The sequence below is a fragment of the Mauremys mutica genome, chromosome 5 (genome assembly GCF_020497125.1).
Source record: "Mauremys mutica isolate MM-2020 ecotype Southern chromosome 5, ASM2049712v1, whole genome shotgun sequence".
Lineage (NCBI taxonomy): Eukaryota > Metazoa > Chordata > Testudines > Geoemydidae > Mauremys > Mauremys mutica.
Window position 1 is genome coordinate 20,244,783 of NC_059076.1, and position 15,281 is coordinate 20,260,063.

The 15,281-nt window shown below is 39.2% G+C and overlaps 1 protein-coding gene across 4 annotated transcripts in view; it reads right to left on the reverse strand.

The window, feature by feature from the left end:
* The window catches only part of ANTXR2 (ANTXR cell adhesion molecule 2), a 195,318-nt gene that overhangs the window by 149,080 nt on the left and 30,957 nt on the right, over positions 1–15,281 (reverse strand). For all 4 annotated transcript variants that reach the window (XM_045018805.1, XM_045018803.1, XM_045018802.1 and 1 more), the window contains exons 2-7: positions 12,943–13,014; positions 10,389–10,460; positions 3,183–3,264; positions 1,884–1,991; positions 1,710–1,778; positions 702–782 (exon numbers count right to left, since the gene is read on the reverse strand). In XM_045018805.1, the coding sequence (XP_044874740.1) occupies positions 702–782; positions 1,710–1,778; positions 1,884–1,991; positions 3,183–3,264; positions 10,389–10,453 (405 nt within the window). In that variant the 5' untranslated portion in view covers positions 10,454–10,460; positions 12,943–13,014. The remainder of the gene's footprint in view (positions 1–701; positions 783–1,709; positions 1,779–1,883; positions 1,992–3,182; positions 3,265–10,388; positions 10,461–12,942; positions 13,015–15,281) is intronic.

Genomic DNA, 15,281 nt, shown 5'->3' on the forward strand with positions numbered 1-15,281 from the left:
CATCAAAATCATGAACCACGTCTCTTGCCTTCATCCCTTCGTGTCCCTTTCAAACAAATCACTGCAAATCAGTTTGTTTACCCACACTCATTAACGGTGAAATGCATAAATGCAGGAGTAACAAACCAAACTAAAAGACTGTGTTCTTACAGGGGGAAAAAAAGTGGGTAAAAGCAGAGGCCAAAGTGATGCTTCCAGAATACTTCCATATTCTTACTAATTTCTGGTTAGTACCATAACTAGCTTATGGAATACTTTAAAACCAGTTGTTCTCAAACTGTTTTGAGTAGCTGTACCACGTCACCAGGCTAAGCTCTTAACTGTAAAAGTTTCCACCTCATCCCCTTGATTTAGGAAAACTCACCTACGCTTGCATTTTGCTAACTCTATACTGAGCCAGACCACATGCAATTCAGTGGATGGCAGGCAATAGCAACGTATGGAAATGCGTCACTAAGGTAAGAAGGGTAAGTGTATTGTAGATACCAGTGACTGGGAACTTTGAATTTAGGGCCTAATTCGGCTCAATGAAATCAATGGAAATGGAGGGCTCTCTGCACCTCTCAGGATGCAACCAGCTACACCTAGCTAATTATAATGCAATTGCCTTCCTGGCAAAAACCAAGCATCCACAGAAATCAAGAAATTGCCTTGAAAAAATCCATCAAAAGTTCTGAGAATGTGTGTTCAATAATACTCACAGAATTAATTATTCCTTTAAGTGCTTGGAATCCTCCAGTGACAGGGAAGACTTGTTCTTTTGTATCAGCAATTTTTTCAAGCTTTGGAAAACAAACACAAATAACTTGGCAGACCAAACACGTTGCACAATATTTTTCAGCCTGAAAATATAAATGTCGGTCTAAAAGCAACAGGCTCTATCATTCAGCAGGAGAATGAAAATCCTAGATCCCATGGACGTTCTGGCCCAGAGTTAAAGAGAGCAGTTATGTTTTTTCTGAGCAGGAGTAATTGCTGCAACATGACATGCAGCTAATCCCACTGTATGGTAACCACTCAAATTCAAAGAAAACCAGAGTAAGGGGATCCCTAAATACAGACCATTTCAGACAATCATTTTACTTCTCTTCTTGGAGTGGAGTTAAAAATCAGCACTAAACCAGAGAGAGAGAGAGAAATGGTGCAAACATTCTTCTTCCCCGTTTGCTTCATCTTACTTTACAAAGTCTTTCCCACATACCCTTTGTTTAAGGTTCCTTCTGTACACTTTTCCATTTAAAGTCCAAGTCTTCCTACTCCATTTACATCTGCTCTATAGTGCTAATTCTGCAAAGGATCAGCTTATATGAGCACAAGGCCTTAAAAAACAATAGTCTTTCTTTTGTTTTCCAAAACAAAGACTATTGTCCCCTGTCAACTCAAAGCTTATCTATAGCCACTGTACTCATGGAAGCTGTGGTCCGAACTGGTTAACATTTGAATGGAAAGTTTACCTAAACTATCTGGTCCAGGCAGCTATCAATAAGTGTAATTAATTTCTGAGAGATCTTTTCTCTAATAGAACAGTGGCATCCACTCATTCTTTTTACTTCTATTAATAAGCAAATGTCTAAGTATCTACTTCCTGCTCTGGAGAAGATATTGCACAGTTCCAACATAAGTAAAGTACATTCATCTACCACAGTGATGGCTGCCTTATAAAAACTTGAATTATGACATTAAATTAGTAATAACAACAATGCACTTACTTGTTCTTGTTTAAAATCAAGGACCCCAACACAGTAAACTCTAGCCCCTAAACTTCTGGCCTTATTTGCCTGTTCCAAAATAGAATGAAGAAAGAAATACACTATTTACACACCAGGCTATACACACACAAAAACACAGCCGAATGGGACAGACAGTTGCAGTTCAGTACTCACCTCTTTTTCTGCATACAAGGGGATCTGACCATCCAATTTACCATCTGTCAAAGCAATTATTATACTGGAGAACTTTGAGCCTCCTGCACCCTCAATTTGTTGATTTGCCTGAAAATGAACAATAATTATCCAGTTTGCAGTCATACCCGAACTCATAACCAAAGCGCTTCTACTAAATGAATGCGGCCCTCTGAAATAATCCAAATAAGACTGAATGATCAAATCCATCCCTAGAACTCACCTCTTTAATCAATCCCCCGTCTCCCCTTTACCTATCATCCTTTCATTAATTTACACCGGAGTTGGATCACGGCCTTGGACTGTAACTTGTTTAGGCTAAGGACCATGACCAACATTTTCCAAAGTTACTAGTGACTTTAAGAGCCCCAGTGTTTGGGTCCTCAAACAGACACACATTTAAAGCAGCATGATTTTCATACTCTGCAATTTCTGATGATCATGTCCCTTTAAGGGGTCTCACTTTCAATACTGCAAACCCCAAACCTTCAAAAATCATTAGACAGGCTCCAAAATATAATGAAATCAGATTTAAAAGAATAAGGTTTTTTTTAAACAATAAATTTGGGGTTCTTTTTATTTGTGTTCTAATTTTTCAGCCCTTTAGGTCACAGTGTCAATCTTTTCCCCACAACCGTGATGGCTAGAAACTTACTTTTTCTTTTTGATGAAAAGTTAGATTCTCACGGATTCCCTGGTCCTCAGGACCTGGGTCTTTAAATTAAACATCAAATATTGTGAGACTCTCAATACAATTACAAGAGTTAACAACACTGCCAACTGGATACCCAAACATTAAGGGAGCTAAAATCACTAGTCCTATGGAATATTTTGGCCTGTGTCTTTATCTATGTTTGTAAACAAACATGAAAATTTTAGATGCTCTATTAATGTTCTGTAATAATAATAGCAACACTATAAAGCTGTGGTTATTTACTATACTTAATTCTTTAACTGTTATACAGTGTTAGTTACTTATTCCATATGGGAAAACTAAGGTCCACCTCTTGACTCTAGGAAACAATACAAAAGAAACTCTATAAGGCAAACCTCACAGGATTTCCAAGCCCCTACATGGGTTTTTTCTCCTACCAGAACAATCTTTGCTTGAGCAAGGGCCTTGGGATTTGGCCTTTAAAGACTATTGGATATAAGATCCAGTAACAAAAAAAATGCATGCAAAATGTTTTAAATGCATATTGTTTTGTTGTTCCTTCAACAGGGCATTCCAGTCATAGGAGAACAGACTTTTATTTCAATTATAAGAGTATTAACACTTACTAGTTTTAATCCTTCGTGCATGTAGGTATCACCCGCTGGCTTTACACTACGTAAATTTTTAAGGCCTTCCATGATTACATTTCTGCAAATAATTAGAAAACAAGACCAAAGGTTGTTCAATCAATAAATGATGCTAAAAATCACATTGACAACTGGTAAAACTAATAGGTTTTGATGTTCTGTATGTCCTATTGTATAAAAAGGCTACAGCGTGACCCTGAAATTAAAACATGCCAAAATAAAAAATCATTTCAGCTCATAAACGTTCATAGATTCATAGACTCTAGAACTGGAAGGGACCTCGAGAGGTCATCGAGTCCAGTCCCCTGCCCTCATGGCAGGACCAAATACTGTCTAGACCATCCCTGATAGACTTTTATCTAACCTACTCTTAAATATCTCCAGAGATGGAGATTCCACAACCTCCCTAGGCAATTCATTCCAGTGTTTAACCACCCTGACAGTTAGGAACTTTTTCCTAATGTCCAACCTAAATCTCCCTTGCTGCAGAGACAAATTTAAAACCACAACGAAAGCTGTGCTTTGGCAACAAATATGGTATGCCTAAGTTACGCTACGCTTTGGGGACTCAGAAAGAGTCAGATCCAAGAGGAATGTTTCCGATGGAGCTTATACTAAAAACAAAGGTCCGTGCACCAACTCTGAAACAGTTCACTGGAAATGGTGTCATACTTTTAGAAGTTTAATTAGCTTGCTTGCCTGCATTTACTTAGCTTCCAGGCACACACAAATTAAAAACGAACTCCACCAAGATCCACAACTTTATTTCTGCAAGCAGCATAATGGAATGATATACCTTCATAAATACTGACAGGAGGTCATTCATGAGCCGGAAGGTGCTAAAACAGTATTACAATAATTAATTAAAGTCCATTTTCTAAATAAAATAAAAAATCTGTTCATTCTTTCAGCATCTGTAGGATGTTCTTGTGGTTAAAGCAATGAACTGGGATTCAGGAGAGCTGCGTTCAATTCCTGGCTTTGCCACAGACTGTGTGTGAGAGACCTCAGGGAAGTCATTTAACCTTTATGGGTTGCAGTTCCTCATTTGTAAAAAGGGGACAACATTGTTTCTCTGTTTTACTGGAAAACCGAAAGAATAAATCCACCAATGATGGTGAGGTACTCAGATACTATGGGGATGGGGCTGTGGAAGCAAGTAGGCAGAAGTAAAGGAAATGTTTTGAATGCAGTCAGTAGTAGCAAAGCTCAAAGGATTAAATTAAGAGGGCCATAGCCTCAGGGTCTCAGTCAGTTTTCACTTGGGCAAACTTCTAATGAAGTCAATGGGCATTTGCCCTCGTAAGGAGACTGTCATATGGTCCAGAATGCACAGAACACAACAAATACAGATGACAATGAGGGAGAGCGAGGGATTGGCTAGGAAAGTATTTCCAGACTGCATGAAACCCTTCCTTAGGGCAGACAAAGAAAGAAAGAATTGGCACGCCACCCGGTCCGAATGCCATGCACAAGTAATTTGTTCCACTGATTAAGTTTCTCTGTGTTTAGAAGCTTTACTCCAGAAGTACAATATGTAGATGTAAATTTCAATTTGCATTCAGCAACTGATATCCATATTGACAGTTGCAATTGCAAAGGAAGAGATTCTGTGTTAAATAGATGGACGAGAACAAGTTACGTAAGGCAATACAATCTGTTTGATCCAAATATTTTACATTCAGCATCTATAGAAACAACTTGAAACTGATTATGTCTGAATGCAGATTATAAGCCACATACTTAGTGCTTGCCAGAAATGAGTGGCAGCATGTCCACAGGCATTAATGTTCTGCTTGCCAAGAAACAAACAGCAACTGAAGTTCCAGTTTCTGAAACAGATTTCATATTGCAAAAATAGCTCTCGAACAATCAGCTCAGTTTTATCCAGTATGTCTCATGACCAGGCCTCACAGGACACTCTGGCACCTCCGGGCCTCTTTTTTACAGTTGGTTCTGGTAAAATCTTTGGCAACAAAAATTGTCACTTCTGCAGCAGCAGGGAGCAAGTCACCATCTATCTTCCAGTAGCAAAGCAGGCATTGTAACAAGGGGGTTCATGCTGCCATCACCTTCCCCCCCCCCCACCCGCTCCCGTACTCCCAGAATTATCCAGACGTCTACGCCTCTCCCCAGTTCTGTACCTGTTGCTGTAGCCCTCAGACGCTCCCTGCCCTGAACAATTTACAATCTTTCTATGTGTTTGTACAGTGCCTACCACAGTGGGGCTAGGATCGCTGGTTGGGGTCCCTAGGCCCCGCTGCAGTACAAATAAATAATAATCATAATAATGAATTATAGAGCTCTGCAGGCCTCTCTTATGATTTAAGTCACACAAAAGGTGGAGTGGGGGGGATCAATCCGTTCACTACAGTCTGTAACTTGCAGCCTGTCTGTGTTTGGGCTGAATGATTACAAATATAACATCTCTTCTCAATTCAGCATATGTGCTGCATCACACCTCTGTCTTTTAGAAAAGGCACATTAAATCTATAATAGCTACCCTGTCTGTTCTTTCTTCTGTGCTTCATAATTACTTAGATAATTCCTCCACAAGCAGCATAAAGCAAGTAACACCATTCTTACAAGGCTTCCATCATGTCTTGTCTAACCTAGATTGTAAACTCCTAAGGTCAAGGACCATCGGTGAAATCCTGGCCCTACTGAATTCAATGGGAGTTCTGCCATTCACCCCATGTCTTTCCGCTCTATGGTCTCAGTTCTGCTTCCCTTTCTTATGGTGAAAAGAACTCTTCCAGGAGTACACCCAATTATTTCAGCAGGTCTATTCATGAAATCAGGTGCTATTTAATATGAGTAAGGATGGCTGAATCAGGTCTAACATAAGACTTAAAGAATACTGTTCACAGAGGAGCCAAACCCTGCACTCATTGCACTGCCGTCACTGGGACTGAGTGGTGTACGACTCAATTCAGAATTTGGTCTAGACAGTCTAATGATGCAACGGTACTAAGCACTGAGACCCAACGTAAAATAAACTGCAACATACGAGCATCTGTCATTAGCTGAGCACACACCTTGACTTTCCCTCTTTAGTTGGTCTAGTGTAGTTATGCAACTCTTCATGCGGACTGAATTATTGCATGGTATTTATCAGCTGAACAGGTGCTGACAACACTGGAAGCCCTAGTCCAGACAACCCAACTGCTACTGACACTGTTTTTGACACCGTGCATGTAACCCTGCCTTGATACAGTGCTGAAAATGGTGTCAGCAGCCAGTGGCCTGTCCACATTAGGGCTCTGATTGTAGCTAACAAGTTAGCAACTTTAAAAAAGTCTTGCTAATGAAGACAAGACCATAGATGGTACTCTGTCAAGATACATGGCCTGATCCAACGCCCATTAAAGGCAATGGATATTACAGACTTCCATCAACTGGATCAGGCCCCTAAAGGGATATGGCACATAAAAAGAAACAGACTGACTTCGTAGCAGGGACCAACTTCCTTTGCATTGGTGTGAACAAATGTATTTCGGACAGGCACAAAGAGATGGAACAAAATGTTACTTGATAGTGATGGAGAGCACATCTGAAAAAATATGCTGAAGAAACTGCTGAATGCCAGTTCTTGCCAGCGAAAGGCTCTGCCCTTGGAAATTAAAACTGCTCAGGTCAGCGTTGGCTGGAATTGTCTGCTGCATAAGCCTCAGGTCACACAAGTTAAATTCGAAAGAGGATTACTCTGATTTGTGAACCTGAGTTTTCATAAAAATTGATGAAGTTTTTCGAATTGGGGCTCTAAGTTCTTTTAGGCCAGTTCCAATTTCATATTTATTTACCATCCCACTCCGGCATCTTGCATTATTAGTCAGGATAGCTTGAGTACATCACCATCAACAGGCTTTTGAGAGTACACTCTGATTCCCAATAAGTACATCACCCAAAAATGTGCATGAGGGATTGTCAATGTCTTCTCCAACAAAATGCAGCCGTGCCACAAAATTGCTATAATCCAACAGTTGTATTAGGAAGCTCACACATACTTGTTGAAGGAAAAAATGTGTCATTTGACAAAAACAGGGAACTTTTATCCCACATCTGTGCACAATATGCTCCACACGCTACCTAGAATAACCCCTGCACATCCCCCTCCTCAGCTGAATCACATAAATTAATGAGAACCTCTCTACCTACATGTGCTTTTTACACATCTTAGTTCAGACAATAAATGCAAACTTCCCACAAAACTCCCTTCCAGCGGTAACTGGCCAATTTTCAGTGATGTGATACTATGCGTTTCTACTACAACATTTGGGGCTCATTTGTCGTCTCAGTATGAAAAAGGTGGGTAACTGGAAAATTAGGTGCATCTTCTGAATGTTACACGTGCAGCACAACAGTCTGTATACTGCTCTGGCCGGCTACATTCTGCAAGACCTTCCATGCTAAAATCAATAAGTGTAAAGTTAAACATGTAGAAATGCTTTGCTGGGTTGGGGCTTGCGTGTATTCATGACATGCATGTGCAACAGAATACGGAGAGAAGCCCATTCTGGCACATACCATAAAAGCATACATAAAGACTGGGGGCCTGATCCTGTGATCCTCACTCATGCAAAGCATTCAGTAACAGCAAATGGAGTTCTGCCTAAGTGAAGACAGCAGGATCACACCATACATATGGCCAAAGGTCTGAGTCGAACACTAATTACAGTTGGCAGAAGCTAAGATATGGAAACCACAGTTATATCTGGCAGCACAAAGGCAGCCACAGGAGTATACAAAGTCTATTGTGATGCCTGTATCATGTGCTTTTCCTAGCCACTGGTTTTTGATAAAATTATACTGTTCTGTGGCTAAAGAGGATTTTAATGTCCAAGGCTGTCCATATGGCACTTCTCACCAACACAAAGTTCCCGTTAACTTTAGGTTTTTACTTCTATGGTGTGTTCATACCATGTGTGTCAATACAGTTGAAATATGTTGTAAAAATCAGCATGAACTGTACTTTGTAAAGGATTCGCATTCGACTCATTAAAATACAGTAAAACTTCACCGACTTGAATGAATGACTGGAAATTCGTTGTGGTTTACTGAGATTTGTGAATTAGCAAGTAACAAAACACAATTCATAACAAATCAAAGATCCTGCGTCACTAAATGGTACTAAGTCCCTGATACTGCAATGTGCTGAGCCCCTCATCTTCTGCCGGAGCCAATGGGAGTCAAAGACGCTGAGTTGTTCTCAGCTGTTGGACCCCTTAATATTGAGAATCAAAGTTTTTCAAAGCGTATCTGCATTAAAAATCTCTCTACTCAGTCACGTATGTACTGTTACTGTGATTACTACCCATCTGCCTCATCTTCTTTCGCAACCCCCAGTGAATCACAAAAGGGTAATTTTTTCCCTGTATTTGCGTGCACCGATGCCTCAGGAAATATTGGATGACAGAAATGAAAGGAAGAGGAACTCACTTATAACGAAATGTGCTCCTCCAGAACTCTCCTTTCTAGAACTGATTTTCATAGGAAAAATATGTTGTAACTCCTTCACACGACTGAGAACATACTACACCGACTCACAGAAACAGCACTTGTGCTTATGTGGAAGGATGCCAAAATTCTGCCTAGGCATTCAAAATAGTGTGAACTACTGTATCAGTCGTGACTGTCAGTGTTCAGGAAGGAATATGGCATTGAAAAGAATTCAGCGTCCATTGAAATCAAGAGAAAGAGACTCCCATTGACTTCAACAGGTGCTGCAGCAGGCCTAAAACGCCGTCTCCTGCACGCTCTGAAGTAATTTAGAGTTGTGATTTATAACCTCACACCTCTCTACATCCACCCATAGCATAGACCAAAAATTCAAGTCAAGTCAATTTTTAAAGTCAGGCCACTTTTTCAGCTGCCAAAGTATGGATTTAGAAGAATAATTTGAGGCACCCAGTTCTGCATATCTTGCCTTCTACCTCTGGTAATAATGTTGTTTTCTTGACTTGCTTATTTATTATAAAAACCAATAAACGAAGTGAACATGATAAATCATGCTTAGTGCTACACAGCACGCTGACTCAATTGCAAGGAGGCAGAGAGAGAGGAACGCCTCACTTCAGTCCCTCACAAGTTGTGTATGTGGCTTTTTAATTACTTCACAAATTGTTCATAATCCAAGAATTGTTCCTTATACGATTTGAAATGACCTACCCACCAGCATTTTCTCAAAGTACTTAACTGCTCTGTTTGGGGGCTTTTCATGCTGTTTTGACATGATTCAAAAGGCACATGTGGGAAAAATATCAGCGTTTTCAGTAGTTTGACATGAGAGCAATCTAGAGTGGTGACCCTTGAAAACACTGCAATGACTCTCTGCAGGAAGCAATGTTCTGTAATGTAGATTTCCTGTTGTTTCTGATGTGACTTTTTCTACTAGTTCACTTTGCAACAGTCTGCCCTTCTAATGGTGTATTTTTCTTTTCTGTTTCCTTTTTTTTTTCCTTCCTAGCTTTCCCTCCAACCTTTCCCTGACTTTCCCAGAGGTGGTCATTTTTTTCTTCCCTTTGAAAACAAAGCAAGCAGTCTCTTCTTATGCCAGCATGGATATGCAAATCAAATGACAAGAGGTGCAGCAAACATCCTCTCCTCAACCCTCTCTTCAACTCAGGGCCATAAACAGCAACTACAAGGTCCATCAGACCTTCACTGATTCAGGGTGGTCGCAGATACCAGCTAATGCCTATTTGGAAATCAATAATATTTTTTTCAGAATTTTTATTTTAAAAAAATCTTGGCTTTATGTACCTTTTCCATATCAAATGTAACATTTATCAGAGACATTAATTTAATGTAACAAGGTTTGTCTTGAATGCAGCATTTACACAAAGCTTCTGCATCCGTGGATTTCAGTTTACAAAGATGAGCAAGCATCATTATCTCCATTTTGCAAATGAAGAAACTGAAGCATAGGGAGGTGAAGTGATTTCCCCGTGATCACACATCAAGATAGTGGCAGAGTTGAGACAAAGAACCTAGATCATTTGACTCCCTCGCTCGTTCCGACCTAGTGGACCATCCATTGGGATGTTCACAAAACTAAACACAGACATGAACTGTTGCCTTATGATTCTGAGGTTTCCATACTGGCTGCCCCTTGAAAGTATCAATCATTTTGCTAACATCATCTGATCTAGTAAAAGCCCTAAAGAAAAGGAATAATGAACTAACCTGTCTCCAGTTAATGGCATAATGGCCTGTGCTTGGGTGGAAAACACTATGAAGGATAATCTCATCCGGGGGCTTTTAAAGAAAAGAAAAATACATTTTAGACAAATGAAAAGAAAGCCTTGTACAGTATATCCATCCATCATCTTTTTGCCTTTCTTTATTAGCATTATTTTCATCATCTTATTTCCAAAGCATACACTTTCAAACTACAAATCAAGCATGTGCAGAAGAAAAAGGGAAGTAATAAGCTGTTTACTTCTTGCGCTCATACCTTTCTTGCCCTGGTGTTCTGCAAAATGCAGAAGCAAAATTATTGTTTTCTTTCTTGCTTTATCATAGGCGGTAGATAAACACAACTTAAACTGAGGTATTTAACCTCAACAATTCATGCACAGAACTGCAGTTTGCATATTGCAATATAATGAGGCTTCACATTTTTAAGGCATGCATGTACATTTTTGTACTCACCTAACTATGGGTGCATATGCAACTCACACCCATTTTTGCACATGTGCAATTCTAATTTATGCACATCCACTGGCTGTTAAGGGCATTTTTGGACCTGTGATGCTTTTGATGGCCAACACAGTGACATTTGTAAAATGGGTTCTAACAGCATCTCACCTCTACTTTTTGAAATCATAACATTTTAATTTATAAATGTATCTGAGAAATATACACTGACAATTATTATAAGATTCATAATATTTGTGTGGCTATGTGAATGTATTAGGCCAACATTAATAAGGATAAACATCAATATAATTTGAATTATATTTTAGTTCATGTGTGTTAATTTTTAAAACTTTTTGTTTGATCACAAGTATCAGAGAAATTATAATGTGAATATGTGACAGATCTGCAGCATGTTACTTTGATTTAAGGCACTGTCCTAGTCCTTCCACGGATGTTTTACCTGAGAAAAGACAAAAAACTCAGGCCCTTAAGTCCATTTAGTTGTCACAATCAGTTGTCAAACAGATAACACAATGCTTTCAGTCTGAAATACTTTGGATAACATAAGCAGCTAATGAAGATCACAAGAGAGATCTTTTCATTTGAGATGTGAGTCCTTTGAGTTACCTCGGAGCTATGAATGGATTTGACTATTTGAATCGGTCATTAAGAAATACAGAAAATATCCTCTTCATCAAACATCCTTTATTTCATTTCACTATCCAAGCATTCAGACTCTAGAGTGATGTGTGGGAGCAATATACCTACATAGATACACAGTCATAGGCATGTAACACAGGAAATAAATGTGTGATACTACTGCTGCAGGCCTACATCCTGCCAACCAATCAAAATGGAAAACAGATGCACAGCTCACAATGGTATCAGCTAATTTTTAGAATGACCCTGTTCAATGTTTTCACTGCCTGCTGAACTGAACAGCCTCAGACAACTACTAAACAATTCTCTGTTGTTCTTTCCACAACTAATATTTTTAAATTTAAAAAAGTGTGTGTGGGGGGGGTCTCACTGTCATGTATAATAAGGGCACTATTTACTACTCAGGCAGCATAAAAGAGCCTTAATATGGGTGTAAATCATTTAGAAAATCAGGCTCATATATTCTGTGTTCTTTAGTTGATCCAGCCAGACCAACACTCTAATCCAGCTGTTGCAAAAGGGAGTGTCACTTGGCTGCAGAAGAGGATGCACCAGTGGCTTTGTAATGAACAAACACACCCTTTTTTCACCACTAACTGAAAGGAAGAATGGCCAAAGCCTCTTCAGAGTCTCTCTCTTTTTTAAACTTACAGAATGATTTTCAACTTTGTCACCCAGGCTTCTTTTACATAAAATGTGACCTTAGCAAGACGGATGGAAGCAATATTTAATTACGCAACCCTTATTCATGTCCTCTTCATTAGCTGGCCAAGCTTACAATTGCCTAGTGTATTTCATTTTCCACAGGAAAAAATTAACTCCCATAACATCCTGTATTCTGTGGGTGGTTATTTTTTTTTAAAGGAAGGTGTTTCATTACACTACTTCTTAATTTAAACAAAAATATAACAAGCCAAATTGTAACAGCAACATTTGTCGGAGGAGAAGAATTGTTATTTATAAATAAAGTTTGTTGCATATATTGAACTGGTGCAAACTTTAAACACATGCCTGCACTTGAGAAGCAAAAGTGTTCCCTTACTTTTAGTCTGGATCACATATTCACTTTAAATTTCCTGATACCTTTATCGTGACCTCTAAAGTTAGGATAACGCTAAACAATAGATGCAAAGAAATAATATATCAGAATCCACTGATATTGTTTATGGGAGAAGCAATGTTAAAAAATAATCAAATCAGATATAAGAACAAATTAAGAATCCCATATTTAAAGATGCTTGCAGATTAACATTTTACTAAATTGTAAACATGGTGACATCATAAAGTGAGAGTTTATTGTTCAGTTTATCTGACCACTAGAGTTCAAATGCTTTATATGCTTATGAAAGATTTACAGCTGATAACCTTCCAGGAGGATTTGTTTTGTAACATACCCCAGTATCAATTAAAAGCAGAAGCTACCAAAGGGAAAACATACCTCACAAATCTGTCTGTGAGTTGTTTTACAAAATCATAGATCTCAACCCAGTTCTGTGCTACACTCCCAGATCTGAAAAGAAAACAAAAAAACAGATTAGTATGTTTTAGTTCAGGGAAAGCAGACAATAAAGATTACAACTTAAATACTTCCATCCATTTATTTTTTTCAGGGGGAGGGAGGCAGGAATAGGTATTGCCATAACACATTACTACATTATTTCAAATGATCTCCAGCAGGTTCATGGTAGTTTTGCCACATCATCTTCCTGTGACAATCTGTCAATCTACTGCATAGCATGATGCATTCAGCATACAGCACAATACAGGAAGCTGCACATGTCAGTTTTGCTATAATGTGCTTCTCTGTGATTCCCAGGTCCACAGATTAAAACAGAGACATTCACTCTCGCAAATTGAGGCCTGCATCTCGCCTCTACCTTACCACTTTGCCTGCGGCACACTATGAACAAACTTTATCCCCCCCAAAAAGGGGATGGCAGGAGATGCAGATAACTAGAGCTGGTCCAAAAAAAAGAAAGATATTTACGGCACAGTCGTCTGTCAGAAAACGCAGTTACCGGGAGTTAAAAATCAAAACATTTTGTGGGAATGTGTCAGTTTCAATTAAATTTTCAATGGGAAAAGTTGAAATGATTCACTTTGATTTTCTCATTTTGTTTTGATAATCATTATTATTTATGTTACTATAGCGCTTAGTGATGCACCAGGCCCCTTGTGCTGGGCACTGGACAAACAGAACAAAAGACTTGTCCCTGTCCCAGAGAACTTACAAAGTTGAGATGTTTCAATACAGTAAGAATGTTTCATTTTGACATTATTGTTTCAATTCATTTCTTTTATACTGTTATCAGTTCACTTCTCTCACACGTGTCAACTCCTTTTCCCAGGTAGGTCAGAGGAGCTCATGATTCTTTGCCACTCCCTCCAGTCCCTGGCACAAGCTGATAGGTCTTGGAGTTCCAGTCGTTTTCTCTTCAAACTTCTCTTGACAGAGTCGTTCCGTCCCATCCTTGGTCTTCCACGTCCTTTCTTGCTGTCTTCATCCTCCCACGCTCTGCTGTTCCTCGTTCTCCCATTCTTATCACATGACCAGCCCACCTCAACCTTGCACTCTCCAGCCTATCGATCACTGAGAATCCCAAGTGCATCTTCCCTCTCATTTCTTCCATGCACACTCCATCTACCCTCAGGACTGCCATTCTCCTCAGTACATTATTTTCTACTACCTATATCTTAGAATCATAGAATATCATCTTATCTTCCATTTCTGTAAGGTCCACCATTTCCAAACCAAACACACGTGGCACACACTTTTCCATTGTTTGTTAGTCAGTTGTCAGTTCTACAGTATTCCTGCTGCCCATGCACATTGGATTCTTCTTTTCAGTTCTCCAGATCTCTCTCTGATGGCACCAAGTGCACCTCCCCCAAGTAGACAAATTCTTTCTTATGATTCAGCTTCTCTCCTGAATCGTCAATCAACAGGTCTTCTTCCTCTTTCTCTACTTGAATAATTTCCGTCTGTTTTGTGCTTACTTTCAAACCATGATCTTCAAACACAGATGCTTTTATATGGCGTTAAAATATTAACTCAATATTATGTGTGTGTGTGGTATTTAATATTGTATTAAAGTGTAATGTTTTGACATTATTGAAACAAAAAATGTTTACTTTATAAAATGAAGTATTTTGACATTATTGAAATGGAACATTTCAATGGCTCTGAATCAAATTTTTTCAGAATTTTTATTTTGTGGGAAATTTTGGCTTTTTGTTCTAGTTTGGACTGAAAACAAATTTCAGAATATCAAAATTTTCCATGGAACAGACATTCCATTCTTTGACCAGCTCTACTGATAGCCATTTTCCAGTAAGAGGTCAGACTGCTCTTGGCAAAAGAGAATCCTCCTCTCTTTCACAGAAGGCCACAAGGCAGATATCCTCACCACCTTCCAGCGCAGGCAAATTCAAACCTCCAAAGACAATGCCCAACTGAATTAATTAACCATCTACAGCCACTTCCCCATACACCCTGTGGTAATCTCAAGAGAACTAAACACATAACCCCTCTTCCACTGTTTATTCACCACATTTTGCTATAACCCACTGACACACAATATAGAACGTAACCTCACCACACACCTGTTCACCCACACACAGAGACACACCACCACTCACACATCTCACCTACAACAACCCACAGATACATACCATGCCTAACAACACAATCCATGCAGATACATACACACAAACCCCGCTTATGCTCCACACACAGATACAACCCCAACACCTCACCTATACTCCACACACAGAAGC